The sequence below is a fragment of the Haliaeetus albicilla genome, chromosome 4, assembly GCF_947461875.1.
Source record: "Haliaeetus albicilla chromosome 4, bHalAlb1.1, whole genome shotgun sequence".
NCBI lineage: Eukaryota > Metazoa > Chordata > Aves > Accipitriformes > Accipitridae > Haliaeetus > Haliaeetus albicilla.
In genome coordinates, this window is record NC_091486.1 from 52816501 (window position 1) to 52837911 (window position 21411).

General features: G+C 39.8%; 1 protein-coding gene across 2 annotated transcripts in view; it reads right to left on the reverse strand.

The window, feature by feature from the left end:
- The window catches only part of PANK4 (pantothenate kinase 4 (inactive)), a 26964-nt gene extending 5556 nt beyond the window's left edge, over positions 1-21408 (reverse strand). For both annotated transcript variants that reach the window (XM_069782790.1, XM_069782791.1), the window contains exons 1-15: positions 21131-21408; positions 17686-17768; positions 16614-16822; positions 14279-14462; positions 13648-13740; positions 12040-12193; positions 10854-11035; positions 9232-9313; positions 7983-8083; positions 5912-6067; positions 4830-4942; positions 4249-4336; positions 2178-2329; positions 643-698; positions 1-50 (exon numbers count right to left, since the gene is read on the reverse strand). In XM_069782790.1, the coding sequence (XP_069638891.1) occupies positions 1-50; positions 643-698; positions 2178-2329; positions 4249-4336; positions 4830-4942; positions 5912-6067; positions 7983-8083; positions 9232-9313; positions 10854-11035; positions 12040-12193; positions 13648-13740; positions 14279-14462; positions 16614-16822; positions 17686-17768; positions 21131-21290 (1863 nt within the window). In that variant the 5' untranslated portion in view covers positions 21291-21408. The remainder of the gene's footprint in view (positions 51-642; positions 699-2177; positions 2330-4248; positions 4337-4829; positions 4943-5911; positions 6068-7982; positions 8084-9231; positions 9314-10853; positions 11036-12039; positions 12194-13647; positions 13741-14278; positions 14463-16613; positions 16823-17685; positions 17769-21130) is intronic.
- Between the last annotated feature and the right edge of the window lie 3 nt (positions 21409-21411).

Here is a 21411-nt window from a genome sequence, read left to right on the forward strand (position 1 = left end):
CTTCAGTCGCTCTAGCCACTGACTGTAGGAATCTTCTAACCAGGGACGTTCTGCGTCACAGACAAAATCATGTTAGCATTTCTTTTAGGCAAACGGTAATTCTATACATGATGAAAAGCAGGAGGTGTCTCTTTACAGATGCTTAAGCATTAAAGTATTTGAGCTCAGGTTTTGAATATTGAATGTGTAGATTCAAAGAATTCCCAAGCTCTTTATTATGGGACTAGCTCAATTACAGCAGTCTTGAAATGGAATTTTCATAATAAAGCAATGAAGTCATGCAAGCTGGCTATCATAACGACTCATCCTAGGATGGATGGTGCTGTACCTCCCAGGACACTGTCTCCTTGATAGGGTTAGAACAGTTGTTACGAAAAATAGCATGGGCAAGATATTCTGAATATCTGTGTGGCTAAGGCTTCTGCTCAAGGAGAGAGGTTTTCAGATTTCAGTTCCTTTGGAACGCAAACAGGAATATTCCACCAAAACTCTGTAGCCTGTATTTCAGATAACCCTAGCAAGTAGTAATGATTTCTTGTCAGTTTGGCAGCAGAACTGCCACAATAAACACGTTCACACCCTCCTCCGCTCTCATATTAACACAACATCCAGTTCCAACCACCACCACAGATCTCCCTATACCTTGTAGTTTTGACTTGGCTTCTTCAAATCCAAATTGTGGCTCAGATTCCAGAACACTGTATCAGAAGAGAAATAAAGGGTACACAATTAAGTAACTTCGTCTCACATGAATACAATTCAAACATTTCTTTAGCAGGTAGTCAGCAATTTTACTGCATTGGTTATAACAGGGAGTGTGGACAGGTCCAATGATTGAGAAACAGATACTCTGTGCTTATGTTGAAAATAAAAGGCTCAGATGTACATTAAATTAGAGTTTTTACACTAAAAGAAAAAAACTTCAGCAATATACAAGTGTTTGCAGGCACTAGACTGCAGGCAAAAAAGACATCTTTTGGTCTGCAGACCAGCATAAAATGTAGTCACGATCTAAAATATCTGCATGGTAAAACAGTGCTTTACAAAGTTTAATTTGAAGGTTGGTCTAAAAAAGTTTTTTAAAGTTGTACCTGTGGGGGGAAAAAAAGGAAATAACCAGATACAGGTTTTAAAAGCTACTGCTACTGGCTATATGTAAAGTAGCCCCAAACACATAGGTGGTGATGAGGATTTACGTAATGAGATGGTTAGATTCTAAGCTGTCAGTTAAAATATTACACCATGTGGGCAATGCTTGTCAGTCAAGTCTCCTAAAGTTCCCTAAATCTAGTACTAAGTGACATTTAACTCAGTCTGTAACTCTTAGTTCCTTCCTTAAAGAGAATGAGAGCTACAGTAACACGAGTGGCAAGTAGACTAACTGCTCTAACTGGTGTCAGTTCAAGTTTCTGGTTGTGGGCAACATCAGAAGTAACACAAGTCTAAGAATGCCCTTGTAGCCTTGAATCACCTTGTTTTTAATGGACTTTTCTTGATTTAATCAGAGGGAAAACTCCTCAAAGATGCGGAAAGGGAAAGGAAGTGCTGAAAGTCAGCTGTAAAACCATATCCCTCTCCCATGCTCTTGGATCTGTATTATCAGCCCCACAAAAAGAAAGTTCTAGAATTGAAAAATCAAAAATACTTCAAGACTGTTGGCATTAATATCCTTAAGTGAATTCATGGCTGCTGACAGGACGGAAGGAAAAAAGCTCTCCAAATGGTAATAGAAATGTACGTTGATCAAAAATAATTAGTATTTAGTCCTCAAAAGAGACTACCCAACCTAACTTACAGCCTGCTGAATATATACTGTGATTATCAGGACAACAGGAGGCTGCAGAAAAATAGATATTTTCTATTCTAGAACATAGTACAACGCATTCCCAAAAGCAATGCTAATAACAAAGCTACAAGCAAAGCAGCCAGACTGGAATATTAAATGCTCTTATCACTTAATTCAAACATTCACAGTGACATGTCTGCCAGATTTAAAGGGTGGAAATATAAACTTTCCCGCACCACAACAATGCTTGTAAATAAACAACCAACATTTGATTAAAGTGAAATAAAAACTACAATTAGATTGGTGCACTCTATTTTTTTTTTTTTTTAAAAAAAGAACAATCGGATATTCTGTATCTTAAAAGGGTGCTTTTAAAATATTTAACACCTACTCTGAGACTGCTTTTGCTCCCCAGTCAAAGACATTCCCCGCAAGAAGTCCTTTCACCAGAGCAAACTGCCTCTCCTCCCAGCCTAATGAATCCAAAGATTCGATTACGCTTTGAAAACATTTTAAGGCTATGCCATTTTCTTTCTGCTTTACCTGTAAGAAAGACATGAAACATTGGATTTATAGACAAAAATTTCTTACCCATCATTGGTTGTCTCAGTCCCAAGACCACGTTCAAGCATTCTCCTCTACGTTCATGGCCTCTAATGGACCAACAAGTTACTGTTATCAGCATGCTTAGTATCAACAAGAAAAAAGTTTCCTGGGATTCTAATAAAAAGCTTCATTAGTGCTAGGATATGATCTGTAGCCCAAGAATTACTTTTCTTAATAAGTTAGAGGTGCAATAGATCTTGAGCAGATTGGGGAATGGCAGAGTGGACACACAAAAAAACTTTTAGTAGTAACATGATCCATCAAACCCAGGTAATTACCATGAGAAGGCTTACCATGGTAAGCCTTTTATTTTTTTTGTATCAAGAGTTTCATCATCCCAGATGCTTAGAAGCTCTTGAATTTTTTTCTCTGCTTCTCTCTCCAGTGAGATCAGTGTTACATAGCTAGTTATCTTAAAAAATTTAGAAGTGATACTGGGTACCATCTTTACATCAAGACCTTTTCTTGGCAGTATTTTGTCTCAATTACCAAAATGCAAACATAAATGAAAGCCACCTTGCATATTTTTTACCTGCTTCTTAGAGTGAATGTAACATCTGACAATACAACTAGGGAAAACCTTCTACGTATTTTGTAGAAATACATCAACAGTCAGAAAAAAATCTCTAACCAGACACTGGCACTGTTGTTATTGATATGTCCACACAGACATGTGGTGAGGATCAGACCTACAGAAAGCTATTTTTGAGAAATACTGACTTCACATGTCCTCTTCCCCAACCATATTATGTTACAGAATAAAATACAAAGCTGCCAAATGGCAACAGATATTTTTAAGAGCTAGAGGTTATGCATTTGTATACACTTCAAGCCCACTCTGCCGAGTATCTCAAAAATTACAGAAGTAATCAAGAATCCTTTCACAGCATAGCAGTAAATTAATCCAGAGACAATATGTAGGAAAGCAGCACAGTTTGGTTTAAGGAGAGACTGCCTCAGCAAGTAAGAGACTGTGTGAAGGTTTTCTTTTTTTTCAGGCCTTCTTTGGACATGATGAGATGGGGGAGGATGACTATCTGTTTATGAACACCACCCCCCTTCCTTTTCTTTCCTTCTGGGGTGGGGGAAGGAAAAAAAAGAAAACACACTTGAAGGTAGTTAAAGGAACACAGAAATGGAGTTTCTAGCATTGCTGACTTCTGCATGGAGCTGTTGAGATTAAGTGCTCTACAAGATAACAATGCCAAGTGTCTTTTACAACTGTCTGCAATTTACATATTTATTGCAAAGTACTTATATAGCTACAGATAGCTTTAAATTTGAAAATGGTTTCCACACCATGAAGAGAATTATGAGAATGAGGAGAAAAAAAGAAAACTCCTGCAGTCTGCCAGACTGCAGTAGTAGTAGCCTCAGTATGAAGGGAAATAAATAAACTGACTGTCCTCAAAATTGACATTCTCAGGTCACTTGTGAGGTACTCCATAATCAGAAGTGCAGGCTTCTCCACGCAGCTTCCTCAGTTCTAAACTGAAGGAAAAGCTTCCTCACTGAAGGACCAAGTTACAAGGGTATCTGACGACAGACACCATGCACTCATCAGGAACAGGGCTGACACCATCAATTCACTTCTCAGAAGTATCAGACAACTGAAGCTGGTAATATTTTTGGTTAGCATCATCCTCACCACGAGCACATTAGAGGTCAAAGGCTTTATATCCCATTAGCCATTGCTGCTTCTCCTCAGTGACAACCACCAACTGGTTAAAACTGCTGCAAGACAGCCAGTTACTAATCTCCTCCCTATAAGCCATTACTTAAACAAAGTTTCAGAGTATGGAAAAAAGCGTCTTGAACTTACATGTTGTCCACCCTGTAAAGCAAGAACAACTTACCTTTGAATAGGGATCCGGAAAATTGAACTCGTTTAAACAGTGTTCCCTTGTATCCAGAAGACTTCTAACTGTTAAGGTGCCATATGCACTTTAAAAAGGGAGGGAGGGGGGGAAATAAAAAAAAAAAATCAACTACTTCTTCAAACAGAAAAATGTTGTTTTCTTCTCTGTTTCCTCCATAAGTCATAGCATGTCACTCAGGTACTTAAAAGTCTTTACATGCCGCATGTGCTAAACACTGTCTCTAAGTGGTAAATCTACTATACAGTTTATTTAAATACAGAGAGGGAACATGTTCAGAGCAAAGCTAGATGCTTGAATTAACATGCTACCATTTTTAATAACCATGTAACATTATTAGTAATAATAATACAATTTTTGTGTTAAATTCCAATATATAAGATCCAAAAGTTCTGTGCAAAGGACCTGATGTTTGGCACATCAACCTGCTATAGCCTTCAGCCTACTTAGCTTTCAGTGTGCTCTGCTTCATAACCTAATTAGCTTTTAGTTAGTTTTTACTTAGCTTTTAATTTGCTCTGCTCAGCAAGCAATGAAAAAGGGAAAATAAAGACACTTACAAAGGCTGCTGCCTGAGTGTCTGGAGTTTATTCCAGTATTTCTGTCGGAACTTTTCAGCTCTCTCCAGTGCATCAAGAGAGTCTGGCTGACTGGCTGCAGCACGCTTTGCCACCTGGTAGAGACATGAGGCAAGACTGAAGTTACCAAACGAATTCTTCCTCGATGTAACTGATCTGAAGTTCATTCTGAAAAATAACCCCTCCATCTGCTATAGCGTTCAGTGCCTGCATACTTTCTAGTCCCTCCCACACAGTATCTTCCAGCTTTCCTTTACTCCAACCACCAAAGAATAATTTTAAATACCCCCTTTCTTCCCAAAAGATTTAAAGTTTATTTTCAAGACTACTTTCAGAAATTAAGCACAAGCTCTAACTACTTATAGGAGAGGGGAAAAAAATAACAAACACACACAAAAGGAGAAATAAGCAGAAATTTAAGAGTCCACATCAACCCCTTGTGTTCTTTTTTTCTTTACTAAAGTAAGGTCAAGTCAACGTGTTGCCCCTGTGTTTTTCCCAGCCCTTTTCTTCCTGACACACACTCATGAAGTTTCTGATTTGGATTGGCTTACTAACTATACATAGCTCTTAAGCACTAGCATGCACTGACTGAATCAGTTTCACAGTGCAGAAAAAATAACTCATGTCTGATTAAATCATGCTCTTTGAATGCAAAAGTGGCTGTAAGTCAGTAGGACTGCTCCCAAGAGTAAGAACAATGCAAGTATCTTTGGCCTTTGCCTTTTTGGCCTCTGATTGTGTAACCATCCTGTTTGCCAGCTCTGTATAAAGAAGTGGTAAGGGCAGTTTAAGCGGGAAGATGCTTTGAAAACACCTTTTTTAAAAAAAAAAAAAGCACCACAGGAGAAAGATACTTCTGCCTTCGAAGGTATCAAGCCCGCCCTTAGAAGACTGCGACAAAGTCAGATGCCTCTGTTAACAGTGGGAAAGAGGAACTGTACTTACACACAATAGGTTTGACACAGCAGGTATATTTTGCAGGGTAAACACGTTGGTCCACAAAAGATTTATTTGCTAAATATTTGCATCATTCATACATATGACTGTTTTGTGACATTTACCCCATCCAGTGCCTCCTCAAAGCAGGTGAGCCAGTATTTTCTGGCCATGGCATCATCCGTGAGGTCAACAGTGTCTGGAATATAGGCTGATGGGTCTTTCAGCAGTGGTAGGTTAACAAGCGGTCTCTCCAACCTATCCATTTCAAGCATGTCAAACTAGGTGAAAAATGAAAGAGATTTATTAGAACTTAACTCAGAAATTTATTCTTAACAAACTAGTACAAGAGCTACAGAAGTCCATCCACAGTTAAGACTGACAAATTTGCAGACAACTGTATTAGAGTAAATGTCATCATAAATAATCCACTCCCCTGCATGGATTATTTATCCATGTCCACCCTACAGAAAGAGAGTATCAAGTTTCATGTTGAAAACTTACTACAGGTCCCCTATTTTATTATTTTCCTTCCCTTCCTCCCTGGTAGTGTCAGATCTGCTGGGCTATCAGGTTCAAAGACAGGAGCAGGAAGACCTAAGCACAGGTTTATTTGTAAAGTGCTATGCTGCTTTACAACTTCCTTTTACAACCCTGATCAAGTCTCCAAAACTTTTCCTTATGCCTTGTGAAAACAATGCTTGGGATCAAATTTCTAAGGATAGAGATTAATTGAAATATGTACAGTTACACAGCTCGGTACATAAAGTGTGCCTTATTTCTTGCATCTAAAAAAACCGTGCACATTTATCTTTATTATATACAACCAGCTAATCGCATTGCATTTGCTAACACTGCACTGCCTAGAAATGTTCAGGCTAAGTAATGATTAAATCCCACAATGTAACAAGATTTTGTGTACATAAACCAAAGTGGTTGCTAGAGAACGGTTGTCTTCAGTATTAATTTCACTGCTGAAAAGTGGACATTTCTGAACTCTGATTGTTGCAAAGAGATTTCACTTTATGTGAACAAAGTGAGTGCCAAACAATAGAAGAATTCAAAATGGAGAAGCTGTGGACAGTACATTACAGCTCATTTGAGACTCCTGTACCACTGCCAGCATGAAAAAAAAAATAATCTTTTCACAGAATAAAGGGTTGACAAACAACAGGAGATCATTACATCTGCATAAATACTTTTAAAAATCTGTCATATATTTTATAATTAAGAAGGATCATGTTGTTATTTTTTTGGTCATACATATAATGCACAATTTCATTACAATAATTTCCATTATGGCAGAGCTTAAAATTAGATACATTTTTTACATATAGGCACAACCCACAAAATTCATCATCTGCAGCTCATAGTGGACTTATATTAAGGCTTGGTGTGGGAAACCATTCAGTAAGAGTTCTGCACCTCATCTTCAGGCCTAAAAAAGCTGAGCAACCAACAGAAAACAACTAACCAAAGCCATCACCTGCTCCTCCCCCCCGCACCCTACAGCAAGTCTAGGAAACTAATTCCTGAAAACTGGGAGGAGATAAATCAAAGATGGAGTAAATTAAAAAAAAACTTGACATGAAAAACACTGACATGCAGATTGGTAAAAGACAGTATAACACAATGAGCTCCACTATTCTAGCTTCTTCTCAAAAGCACTTCAGTAGATGCAGTATTAGAATATTTTAAGAACCTTAATGTATTTTCTGATTGCTTACTGTATGCCAGTTTCACTGTGAAATCGGAATTACTGTATTGTCAGTGTATTTAAGAGATGACTGGGCTCATGCTCTTCTGTCCAATTATATATTTCTCTTCTCATAGGAAGTAAATAAACGCTGCTTAAAGACAGTGGAACATCAGATTCAAAATTCTGAAGCACAGTGTTTCAGCTGTAGCAAAATCCAGCTACTTCAGAGAAAGGGTAAGAGATGAACATTCCCCCTCCACCCCACCCGGCTATGGTGAAGGAGAATAAGACAAAGTAGCAGCCACAATTTGTTTTTATGAGACATTACATCAAACCAAGACACAAGACAGCATCACACATGACACAAGACACAAGTCACTTCTTTTGGTAACCAGGAGTCCCAGGGGCAAGAAGCAACTAGCTTGAGAATAATCATCTATTTTCAAATCACCATTTCTGACAGAAGGCACTTAGTTCTAGAAAAGACAACCACATACTGTACCACTCCTCGTTCTCTGCATAGGGTAAACATCAGGTGATGTGCTCATAAGACCAGAACTCCCAGCATAATTCTCTCCCCAGCTATACTGATTTGGATCTAGAAAAGAGAAAGACAGAGACACACATAATCTGAAAATAAAACTGAAAATACTCCCATGAGCGAGTCCAGAGTTAGCATCCCTCCAGAGAAGCTGTTTCACTACAAAAGCCATCTTCCCTTGTCTATATAAGTGAACATAATTTTTCCCTCTAACCCCCAAAAGAAATGTTTCAACCACTCAGTAAATTACCTAGCTCTAAAGAGCTTCAACCTGAATGAAACATAAGGCAATTAAAGTTCTAAAAATCATTCTTTTTTTTTTAACACCCTTTCCTTGTCATTAAAGGCTATAACCAGCATGCCTTCAAAGCACTATCATTGATCATACAAATAATTTATTTCTAAATCTATATCCATTATTAACAAAATATAATTACAAAACTCTCAAAGCACAATGTAAGTTTCATATAAACACTAAAGTTACTTCTAGAAATTTTTTGAGAAGTTTAATCAAGTTCAGATATACAGTACATGCTGCAGAAGCAACATCTTTAGTTCCTCAGTAGTTAGTTCGTTGCCCGTATCTATAAAATGGGTATGAAAATAATTCCACATCCATTATTCTGAGGTATATTTGATATTTACTAAAACTAAGTAACATTAACAACCTCACTATCTGTTCCACTATAGCTAATATACTGACTGGCTTGCTAGCACATCAACAATAAAAAACCAAAAATGGCAGAATTCAGCCAAAGCATCCTATACCCAAAGAATGTTGGACAGAAGTGTCTCATCCTTCATAAATGTCTGAGAGGCTTTTCACTCTCAAACAAACAGAGTTTTGAGACGCTGGTCTTCTTCAGTGCATTCACTGAATTCAGAAGCTGGCCTCTCAAATAGGGGGGAAGTTCTTAGAAACCACATTTCCCCAGTTTGATTTAGAGTTATAACTGCTCTTTGCAGAAATGCAGAAAAGAGAAGAGCCAAATCCTGCTGGCTTCTCAAAGGTGAGCAGGAAAAACAGTGAGACATTAAGATGTCCCTGCCAGAATATATGAAACCAAAGCCCAGCATCTGTGTTTATTAGTGCCAAATGTATTTATTTAGGCAAGAACTTACATGCAGCCTCTTAAGAGAAACTTGGACATTACACTGACATTTCAGAACACAGCATATACAGAACATAGCAGTGCTGTACTTACTGTCTTGTTCAGCTCCTTTTAAAAATGCCCCAATGGCTCCCAGGTAGCCTTCATGTCTCAGGAACAATGCCTGAACCTCTCCCTGCCACAATATGAAACATTGCAATTGGATGGTCCCTGATGGCTAACATGTACTTCTTTGTCACTAGTTTTACACTTAAATTTAACAGAAACAACTAGAAGATGGTAATATTCATTTGTGCTACATTCTAACACATTCAGTAACTTTAATGGTGCTTCTGAAACACAGCTTCAGGAGGAACTGCTTACATACATCATTCCACAATTATTAAACAGCTGGGAAAAAAATACATGCAGAAGTGGTGTGTATTCTAAGCCTGCACAACCACAGAAGCAGAGGGAAGCCAGTGCCTTCACTAGAAAAGACCACTGCATTGTACCATGAATATTCAACTCCTCTTGCTTGAACAGGCTGGAAACATAAGGTCATCTGATTTCTAGGTCATCAACCGAAGCGTGTGCCACTGTGCATCCAACACATTCGAGACATTGCTCATTATCTTTATTTCACTACACTGCTATTCAACATCCAACAAGATACAGATACTCTGTATATTATCCATAGGCAAGCCTTTCCCCCTTCGAATTAGTTAGTTTCATTGTTAATATAATACACAAATGCTAGGGAGAATAAGAACACCCTCCATCCCAGCAGCAGGGTCCCTTAGCTTTCCTTGGCAAGGCTGGGTGAGACGCTGTCTTCTCTAAAGGAGGATCAGCTATGTCTGCAGCAGCAACTATGAGAACAGTTAACACTGAGTAAACTATAGTAAAAGATCGGCTACAATTCATGGTGAGATTTTGATTTGAATCACTGATAAAGCTATTCTTACAAGAATCTAAAGCTGCAGTTTTGCAATAGTTTTCTTGAAACCCAACAAAGTTTTACAGAAAGGGACCAAAATGGTGAAACAAAGGGGGGGAAAAAAGCAGCATATGGGAGTCTCTTGCCTGAAGCACTGAGATGAGGAAAAAAAAATTGTGTCATCTATTCTATAAAATTGCAAAAGTGCAGGAACTAATCTACCTGTAACAACCATTAAGTGAGCTTTTGGACTTGACTGTTTTTCTAGTGAAAAATCTTCAGTATTTTCCACAGCTTCAACACCTGCAAAGAACTACAGCTTGGTTGGTTTTTGGGTTTGCTTTTTTTTTTGTTTTTTTTTTTAAACAACAAACAAACAACAAAAAACCCCACTGATACTAACTGCTAACTATCTCAGCAGAACAATCCCACATTGCATAGCCTAAGGGGTGAAAAGAAATAGATGCAAGTCAGCAAGAGGAATTGAATAACAATGGCAGCTATCTAAGAAAATAGTGAAAACTCATTACTTGGCAGCTACAAGACAGACTGTCAATCAAAAAATAATAATAAAGACAGAGAGGGAGAGAGAAAGAGAGGCCAGACAGAACTCCCAGGCATTTCACATTGATTTTACCCCTCCCACTAGAGTTCTTTATAGCCCTGCCTTACCTACCTAAACAGCAGCCCTCTAAGCTTACTTCATGTACAAATTCATTTATTAAAGTCTCACAACAACCTAGAAAGATAACTAAACATGTGACTCTGCTATTAAGAAAATCTCTGTTTTCATTACCTTGGAGAAGAAGTTGATACTGTAGGTTATTGTGCGCATAGTAACAGGGTGACCCCGAATAAAGAATCCTCCAAAATATATTTTATCTAAGTTATGGAGTTTGGCATGGAGGCAGGCGAGTTGACCAATGTCATTGCTGATCATATGTAGCAAACTTTTTGCCATATCTTCTTTGGAAAATTCTTAAAGGAAAGAAAGAGTAAACCAAATTAAACACAGCTGAAAAATGCTCAAATGGACTGTACTTTTCTAACAGATAGCTTACAGATGGGGGAAAAAAAACCCAAACCAAAACAAAACGCAGTTTGACCAATCTCTTTATGCATGTAGAAGAAAGGTGTTCCCCCGCGGCCAAAAATCTTTTATAAAAAAAGTACTTCAGACAACAAGGAGTGTGTATTTGACTGAACATATAATGAAAAAAACCACTAAGCCTCTGTGAAATGTTGCTTGAAAGAAACCTGCTTGAAAGGCAGCAGCAAATGGCAAGAACTCCATTTCTTCTTTCTAGGAATCACAGATGATGGTTCATCCATCCATCCTGACCTGAGATGCACTGCAAGCATTTTATTATAATACTGCAAATAAAACTGCAAATTACAGTAAATCACTGCCATAGGTCCTTTTCTGGAAAGGTCCTTTCAAGAAAGCCACATATATTTCCCACAGGAACAAATTAACATTGGGGTAACTAGACAGCTATTCTTGTCATTTGCCTAGACTGATGCAATCCCAAATTGAAAATGTGGATGCCTGCTTATAAGGCAGCACTGTATAATATTTTTAATCAATATAATATTGTGCAGGCAAAACACATGTAGGCAAGATCATGGAAAGGACTGGTGGTTATTTGCCAGCTCTGCCTCTTAGATCATTATAAACATCAGATTCCCAAGGGCCAGAGGAGATGGTTGCATTTCTTCTCCTCATTAGTTTCAAACAACAATTCCAAATAACTGAAGCAACTCAAGCAGTGCTCCAAGTCCCCTCTCAGCCCAGCATGCATAACATAGGGAAATGGATAAGGCAAGATATGTTTCTTTCTGCTGATGAAGCTGGCAACTATTTTTCCATCCATTTAATTGTTCATGGGAAGCTAGCACAAGCAGCAAATCCATGCTGACAGGCAATATAAAATATTAACTGTATAGCAAATCTTGGGTAGATCTTTTATATATACCAATACCTTTATCTGCTGTAGTAGATTTCCCAAAGCTGCTAGCTATCAGATTTCCACTTAGCCCCAGGGTCTGGTAGGCGCCTCCATACACATCTTTCACCAGCATGTCTACATTTGTGTGCTGTCCCTTTGAAGCAAGTTGCAGCAATTCATCAAATTTCTGAGGATGAGAAGCAGAATTACTCTAGCTTTCCTGGACAGCCAGAGAACCTTGCCCATAAACCCAGAGTTCTGCAGCATCTTTACTGAGCAAAACCAGGGGTTTTGGCTTGTCTTAGAATCAACCCTGCCAACAACAGATACATTATTTCCAATTATAAGGACTTATCCAGACACTGATCTTAAGTGGAGCTCCTTTAACGATGAAAAGCACAACTGTCCTCTTCAGTTATCTGCAGTTATCTGCAAATAATTTGTTGAATTACCCCTGAAAACTACAGATGGATCAGCACATATAAAATAGTCAGAAGCCTCATGCATCTCTTATCTTGGATTGAAGTCAGAAACACAGTAACTAAGAGCAAACAGAATTATGTCTTCTTGAAGCATAAGAAAAAAATATTTAAAACCCCAAAAACTAAGTCTGCCTTTACTGTTGCAGAAATGCATTAACGTCCCTGAAATTAAGCTTGCATTGACCCTAATTTCTTCTACAAAACCAGAGAAAATTAAGAGCAGACATTGTCATGTTCTAAGATTTCTTTTTTTAAAAGCATCAAACAAAATATTGTGAGTATGGGTCTTCCCTTTGACATTTTCTTATTTGGTGCATATGTAACTCTAGCTTTTTCTGCACTGCTGACATTTAGGGACACCTATTTAAGCCACATGGGTCTTTGAGACAAGAGAAAAACCAGCATGATTTAAGAGCTGAGTTAGGCAGAGCAGTACTAATTCAGGCCTTATTCTGGCAGATCACCAGCCTAGGATTTAAGTGACAAACCCCTGAAACCGTGATGTGTAACAAAGAGAGTTAGAATTCCTTCTCTCCCAGACATTTTGCAGTAATTGGGCGCGCTCTGCTTTGCTTCTGCAGGTAACATTGCAGGAACTAGGCAGGCATTTCATGTTGAAAAAGAGTACAGAAAATTAACAGGCCACTTTGAGGCGGCTATTCTCTGCATTCTAGACACTACTTGTCCTTGCTGGCAAACTCCTTGAGCCCCAAGTAGGATTACTGTTTTGCCACTGATGAGCACCTTATCATTTTTGTCCCTATATTCTACTATTATCTTTTTGCATTTAAAGCTTCCTTTTATGCATCAGAAGCATCGAAAATATGAACATAAGCCAGGGACTTAGCCTTATCATCTAATAGTCTAGGACCACAAGCGCCTAATGGAGAGTATTAAAATTGTCCTGAGCATTGCAGAACTGCCTGTTCTGTTTCTGCACAATGGCAACAATTCTTTGAATAAAAGGTAAAACCCCCCAAGAGGCAGACATAATCTTTTTCGTCTTCTAGTACACTAATGTTGGACTTCTGGTTTCCCATACAAACATTACTTAAAATAATTATTTCTCCGCATTCAAAGGGTTTGGCATTCCAACATTTCCAGCTTCCTCTTAGCATGTCATTTAATCCTACGCCCCTTAACACTGACACTTTGATACCTTTGTTTTTGTGAGCAGTGCTCCAAGACCCCAGAAGGTTCCACCTCCAATTGAGCTCCCTCCAATCCATTCAAATTTGTCTTCTGTTTCTACCTGTCAATAAAACAGGACAGATTTGTCTAGAAAGTCCTATTATAAATATAAGCACACAGTTAGATATGAGAGCATGTGGGGCTTTTTGAATAGTGGAATTAGTGTAGGTGAAACTATTTAATTGTGTAAATATCAGGTGAGAAGCTCTCCAGAGGTGCATGTTCCAAATACTTATAGCACAAGCAGTTTCTGAAATCTTTGTATTTAATTCTTGGCCAAAATTTGGTCCCCTCAACAGTGTACCAAAACAAACAAATATTAAAAATCACTCTGAACTGACAGCCTTTGTCCTCGTCTGTTAATGTAACAACTTTTCTAAACACCAAAATAAATGTGATTAAAAAGAAACATGGCAGTGAATGGAAAAGCATTCATAACTCCGTAAGAAATGGAAATAAATAATAATAATAAAAAAAATCATTATTTTCTTTCTGAACTTTGTAGTACCCAGGAAGAAACAACTACAAATCTAAAGCAGTAAGATGTTTCAGATCGCCTTTATCAAATTCAACAATAAAACATTTTAGCAACCACTCACCTTCACTATAGAAACCCCAGAGCCAATATTCACCAGTAAATAAGGGAAAATATTTGGGTGGTTTGTCTGAAATCGGAACTCTGTATCTGAATCTTTCTGGTATGCAAACACTTCATGGGGTATGTTCCTTAGCACGAAGTTGCATCCTTTAATTAGGCAGGTCATTACATCTTCTTTATCTACTCTGAGGGGAAGGAGGAGGAAAAAAACCCCTTACATAAACTTCACAGTCCTATTGATAAGCACATATGCTTTTAGAACAATAGTTTCTAAAGACTTTACAAACAGGAGATAGTAGCCCACACCACATGGCAAAAGTCCAGATCTCTTAAAACATGAAACCTACATCTGCAGATGTTCACCTTCTATGCCAGAACACACAGTCCGAAGTTAGACTGTAGTTACACAGTAACTTTAATCTTACATTAATCATGCTGTCATTAAAAATAATCCTGCTCCCCTGTTTGCTTGTTTACACTGCCTCTTTGGTGCCCTGGTGCTAGCACAAGTATATGTGCACCTGTGCAATAAGGTAGGTCAAGAAACTTATCTGGAAATTAACCTAACAAAACAGTTTCCTAACATTTTCTATTGCTCTTCCCCTTCCTTCTCAATAAAGGAAAAAAGGCCCCCCTCAACATTTCAGCACCTGTTTATGACAGATTAAAGTGACTGCGAGAACCCTGCTGCTGGGATTACGAAACATGGGAAAAAAAGACTTCTCACAAGAATAATAGGATTCACAACAGTATATATCCCGAGTATGGAGTCTGGGAACATGATACATAATTTAGGTAAGATGAACGATGTAGTTAAGTCAGCTAACACTTACTGACTTCTGTAAACTTCTATGTCTTATGTATTGTTACTGATTGATGACAAATTTCTTAAATGAAATATACTAAATTTCTTACATGAAATATTATAAGCCTTGTTGAAAACACATAAACAAAGCACAAATATAAAATCTCAATTAATACAGAATGCTTTAAGTTTGTCAGGATGGAGAAGGTGCTGCTTTTTGGACCTGTGGACCAATTAAGTATGTCATGACCAAAAAACCTCAAAGAAACAAAACCCAGGTGCACCACATGAGGAAAAGGGGGGGAACTGCCTCCTTGTCTCAATTAACTAATTTTTAGTAACAGCCAATAAGGTGCTGATGTAGGCTGGCTTGAAAAAAAGTTAACAGAATCCTACCTATCAGAAAAAAGTAATCTGCAGAAGTAGTATAAAAGAGGATGAGCACAGTACCTCAGAAGCTGAAGAATGTATTACATAGAGTTACAGCATGAGAGGTGCCTTGAAGGTCTCCCCAGTAACATCAGGTAATGTTTTATATTGCTGTAAATTAATGATATTTTTTTATCTATACTTACAGCGGCTTCTTAACATAGGGTGTTTGATAGCATGGTAAATTTATAAGGCTGTAAATTCATGAGACTGCCCTTTAGTCTCCTGCAATCCTATGCTTCTGTATGAAGTTTAGGTAGGAGCTATACAGTTAGCTACTATATCATATTAATTACCCACTTCTGAGCATGCACAGAAAAAAGTTAGGAGCTTTTGGAACTCTAACTTGAGAACCCAGGCAACTACAGGGATTAGATACATCCAGGAAAGAGTGTTTGCCAGCAATATTTTGGCTTGTAATAATAAAGTCATCTTGTGACTTTCATCCTTAAAGTAGAAAGACTGACACACTTAAACACACCTCATCACAGTAACTGATCAAAGATTCCCAATTAAAATTCTTGTTAGTAATGAATTTACTAACTACTTACTACTTTATTTCAAATATTACTTCATTTTATTGGTTTTGTGTATTTCATCGTAGCTTTTGTGTATTTGGGTGTCTATTCCAGTAGAGTTCAACAGTATATCCAAAGCATGCTACTGATAGCTAGGGTCCCATCACTGAAATACTGCTAGTTGAGAGGTGAGAAGTAAAAACCATTATCATAATCATGATAGAGACTAATTTAACTTGAAAATGGAGTAGGTGCAAGTTAGATCCTTTATAGAAAAAAGCTGTGATAATACCCTGCTTTCTTCTTGTTACTGTCTCCTTGCTGGACCTGTGTTCCTGTCTGTTGGCTCTATTCCTACACCTCTACTGTGTCAGCTACTGATACAGTTATCTTCTGGCAGCTTATGTTCACTAACAAGTCACGTCAGCATGGTCTGACCAAGATGCATGCACACATTCTACTGCTGCACTCTTGTGCTGCAGACGGCTTTTGAGGGTAGATGGGCAAAGTGGAAAGTTAGCCTACTAAAATGTCATCAAAGAAGAAGAACACTCCTATAACTAAGTTTAAACAGTTCCACTTACTTTAACCCCAATTTCTTCTCAATAAGATCTTTGAATTTATAGGCACCACCACCTGTAGCTTTGATGACTTTTGTCTCTGTATTGACAAGATGATCTTTGATGAAATCTAGGCAGGTTTCAATATAAGTGTTTTCAAATTTAATGAAGTGAAGTCGAGCTGTAATCTCCTCCTGAACCGATATTTCATACAAAGGTTCATTTTCTATGTCCTTTAAAAGAGAAAAGAATTTCTTATAGATCATTCAAAATCCTTCCTCGAGAAACAAGCTTATATGCTAAACTACTGCACATCAATACCTGTGCTTCCTTTGCCTTGAAACTGTTAATGATATTAAAAACACCCCAAGCAACATAATGTTCCAAGCTACTTTCAAAGAAGAATACAGTTTCAACAGATCTTAGTTCTCTGTAAGCTGAGAATATAATCAATTCTCCCATGCATTAGACATGAATGAAATATCTCTGTATGAGAAAAGTTATGTTTACATGGGAGTATGGGTTCTTTACAAAAAGTACTGAATTTATCTGTCTAGAAAATAACTATTTCAAACACTAACTGGTCATATGAGCACTTCCAAGAAGGCAAGGAATGTAACCGAGTTTGCCTGTGCCTGGGCTGCACAACTCTGAAGCCCTGCAATCAGCCTTTCAGTAAAGAGAACGTGTATGATGTATCATCACATGAGTTTAGATCTAGAGCTATATTAAGCTTGCAAAGCAAAAATAATTGCCAAACCCATGCTAATGGCTAATTTCCTGTGGAACATAGCAAAGAGTTATTAACAGGAGCGACATGCTCATCTGAGCTGCAGTACAAATGCTTAGGGATGGCTGTAAGCGTCAGTACATACCAGAATGTGTGTTGAAAATAAACATTTCAATTGTGACAACTTTAGAACAACAGACTTACAGAAGGTCATACTTAAACTATAAGGAAGTTCTAGGTAAAGTTTTATATAGAACGAGTTACTAGATGGGTTTCAGATGAAGTCTGTTCTAACGTGAGAAGCCAGTCCAGTACTTCACTCTTAGGAGTCAATTGCATGCAACTGATTAATGATATAATTCTCACCTTTCCAGAATGATCAAAGGATCTCACTCTTGCCACTTTGTGCTGCACAGTTGAATAATAAGCCAACTTGGTTAATGAACCACCTGTTAATAAAAAGATGACAAGTTATGATTAATGCCTTACCTTAGAGCAAAGAATGTAACTTATGTTTATGTATGCTTGACATAAAAGTTCTTGGGTTTTAATATCTCCTCAGCTAAAGCCAGATATAATTAAGCTAAATGCATAATGCAGTGAGCCAAAGAACCCTTGTCTAGAAACTGATTTGGCATGGTTAACTCCAAATGCGCTACTTATGAGAAAAGCTCCACAAGCTGAGCTTATGCCCAACTGATGTGGGGATGACTGAAGATGAGCTGAAATAAGTGGAAGTTCTTAACTGGTTAGGCTAGTGCATGTATCACTGTTATTTATCTTGTATGAAAATTCTTTATAGAAACCCCCAAATCTGCTGCTTTTAAGAGGATTTTATAAATAGGTTTGCCACAACTGAGCAATGCATTGCCATATGCACAATCAAAAAGTGTTTCATCAGGAACACTTATGTAAATATTCTTAACCTGCTTCCAAGGACAAGCTACACATTCATAGCTGGTTAGAAGATGACTCTATTCAGTACAAAAAACTATTTTGCAAGATTATTCTTGGCTTTGGGGTAAAGAACACTTGAATGATGTTCCTCGAGCATACCAGTTAGTGATACTAGCCAACGTGCAAGTCTGAGCAGACCAGCCTCATCGCCCTCTTCAGGCCTTGAGTCCGCTTACATCAAGACAATAAAACTTCCAACTCTCATCTTGAAATGGAACTTAACCACTTGCCCTACCTGTGCTGTCTTGGCCTCTGACCTGTAAAAGTGAATTTATGAAGTTAGACTGAATAACTGCACTAACTGATTTTCCTTAGGCCAAACCAGTACCTGCTGGTGCTTCTGATACCTCCGGTATCTTAATCAAGCAGATATTTGAGCCTGAAAGTAGGAGGCTGTCAAAGCCTGCTTATTTTTGTTAAGCTTCTAACTTTTTTTTTCCCCTTCAGAAGGAAAAATGCCTTTTCAACCACTCCTGAGTATCATGATCTGATTAAGGTATCTGTTTGCTTCATCAACCTCTTAAGTGGCTTTGGCTGTTGGAGAAAAACCCTTAATTTTAACTTGACATAAAAGTTATGGTTGGTTATAGTCGGGGCTGCAGACTATAACCACCCTTATCTGGATAGAAAGTCAGTTCTAACTTTTCATCCATGCTCTCAGAACAGGAGCACAAGGCAGTCAGGTCGTCCATATCTCTCAGTGCTACAGGCCTAATGTGTAGTTGAATTTAAGTCTGCATGTACTACTTGCCTCTTGTCAAAGATTTGGCATATCACCCCCTTCAGCAACCTTACCATGCATCTTGTAGAACACACTGCATACAAGACAGGATGTAGTCATGACCAACTACTGGGTTAAAATTGAAGTCCCAACAGTAAATAAAAACCTGGCAATGTTAGACCATAACATAATGGCTAAATTCAGTGGCCCTACATTCTGCTGCCTTATAAAACAAGCGTAATCAAGAAATGCAGCATAGGCAAGTGAAAAATAGTGAGCTAATGCTTATAGCTTTGCTTTCATAACAGTACTCTCACCTCTTCCATAGTGCTCAAATAAACAGGAAAATTTTTGCAACCTGTAGGAGAAAAATAGGTGGCTTTCTCCAGCAAAATTTAAGTGAGGTCAACTTTGAGCGGTCACTGACAGACACTTACAGTAACAAAAGCAGTAAAGCTTTCCTAACCTTGGGTCTTATTTCAGTGTACTAGCCAATGCTTTAAATTTTCTGGTAAACAAAATCCAAACTCTGTTCTGCTAGCTTATTGCTTAAAGGTGAGGTTTTTCTTGGCTTTTTTTTTTTCTTTTTTAAAAAACTAAACTCAGTAGCTCTGTGCTATGAGGAAAAGCTTCCTTCCAAACCTCTAAGTAGAAGAATCATGACGCTTGTGTTGGAATGTACAATGCTGATAATGATAAATGTGCTTCAGCAATTAATTTACCACCAGATAAATGCTATGTAAAGCTTTATATATTCTCCCCTTCCTCTCCCAGTTTTTAAAGACTTAAATCCGTTCAGAACACCAGCTGAGACGTGTAACTAGGCTTTATAACTAATCCCACAACTCTAATTCCACTCTGACCCACAGAAAGGACCAATTCCAGCTGTTATGTTAACAGGCATGAAACAAGTAGCTTCTGAAGGAGTTAAGCAGATTTGTGATATGACAAGATTGTATATTATGGTGCGTATATTCATCCCACTACACAGTGAGTCTACACCACCCAGAGCGGTGTTAGCCAGAGGACTAATGGAGGCTTGCACCACTACCACATGGTACTGTGGCTGAAGAACACTTTCTTCCGGCTTTCCTACTAAAGAGTTCCACTAACCTAGTAACTGTGAAACAGAAGCGAAGTGTGTGCACTGGCATTCTTGGTTTTGCAGCTCTCCATAGAAGGAATGCTAATCCCTGCATAGGTGAAACTACTGTTAACAGGCTTAGCTCAGCTGTGTCCCAGCACGGCCCCCCTCCACCAGCACAGCTCCCTGCTGCGGTGCTCAGGTCTCACTTTGAGGTGCATGACTCCATCTGTTCCTTGGTGCAGGCTGTTGTACACCTAGGAGCATTATGTTCTCAGGCTTTAGGCACAGGACACGGGGTGTTTCTGGGGGTGACTGAGGAAGCAAGTGCGGCCAGCTGCTGTTACAGGCGCCCCCCCCCCCATCCACGCCAAACCCACTCATCTCTGCAGCCACCCTGCTTTGCCAGGGCGGGTGGAAAAGCAGCTCTCCCCAGCCCCCTTTCTTCTTCCAGGTCCGTTCCAGGAGCACACACAGCTCCCTGCTCGCCAGGGCCAGCTACCGAGGGTCGGTCAGTGGGGGGGGGGGAGGGGGGGATTCGCAGCGCTGCTCCCCAGTCGGGCCTAGGGCAACCGGCGCTGGTCCCGGTGGATCGTCCTCTCACCCGAGGCCCCGATCCCCTTCGGGCAGGACGGCCCGCTGGGGTTGCGTCTTCCCCACCCCCCTCCCCAATTCGCCGCCAAGGACAGCCCCAGGCTGTCGCTAACCCGGTTCCCTCCGCGGCCCGTTAGCAGCCGCGGGCGGCAGGCTGGGGCTTGTAGTGCCGTTCCCCGCCTCCGCCTCGCTACCGCCGGGCGGCGGGACTACCGATCCCGTCGTGCCCCGCGCCGCCTCCCCCGCCGCGACGCCTGCCGGTAGTTGTAGTGCGGCCTACGGGGTCCCTCGCCGGCCCGGGGGCCTCGGGGGACTACATTTCCCAGCGTGCCCCGCACATCCCCTCAGCGGGCGAGAGCCGCCGCCCGTTCCTCGACCATCGCCTTCCCCCCCCTCCCCTCCCCCTCCCCAGCTCCCCGCCGGTCCCCTCCTCCCCGCGGTTCCCTCCCGGTTACCGATGTCTATGGCGAAGCGCTTGGCGTTCTCCAGGTTGCGAAAGATTTCGTCGGGCGGGAGGGTGATGCTCTTGTCCAAACTGCCGTGACCGCCGCTCCCTCGCCCGCCCCGCTCCGCCATTTTGAACGCGACCCACTCCTCGCCCGGCCTCATCGGCATGCAAATGTATGCGCATACATCTGCATGCTAACAAGGCCGGCGCATAGATTATGCGAATGAGGCGGCAGCCGCCCCTCCCGCTGGCGCGCGCGGGGCCCCGCCCGCCCGCCGGCCCTGAGGG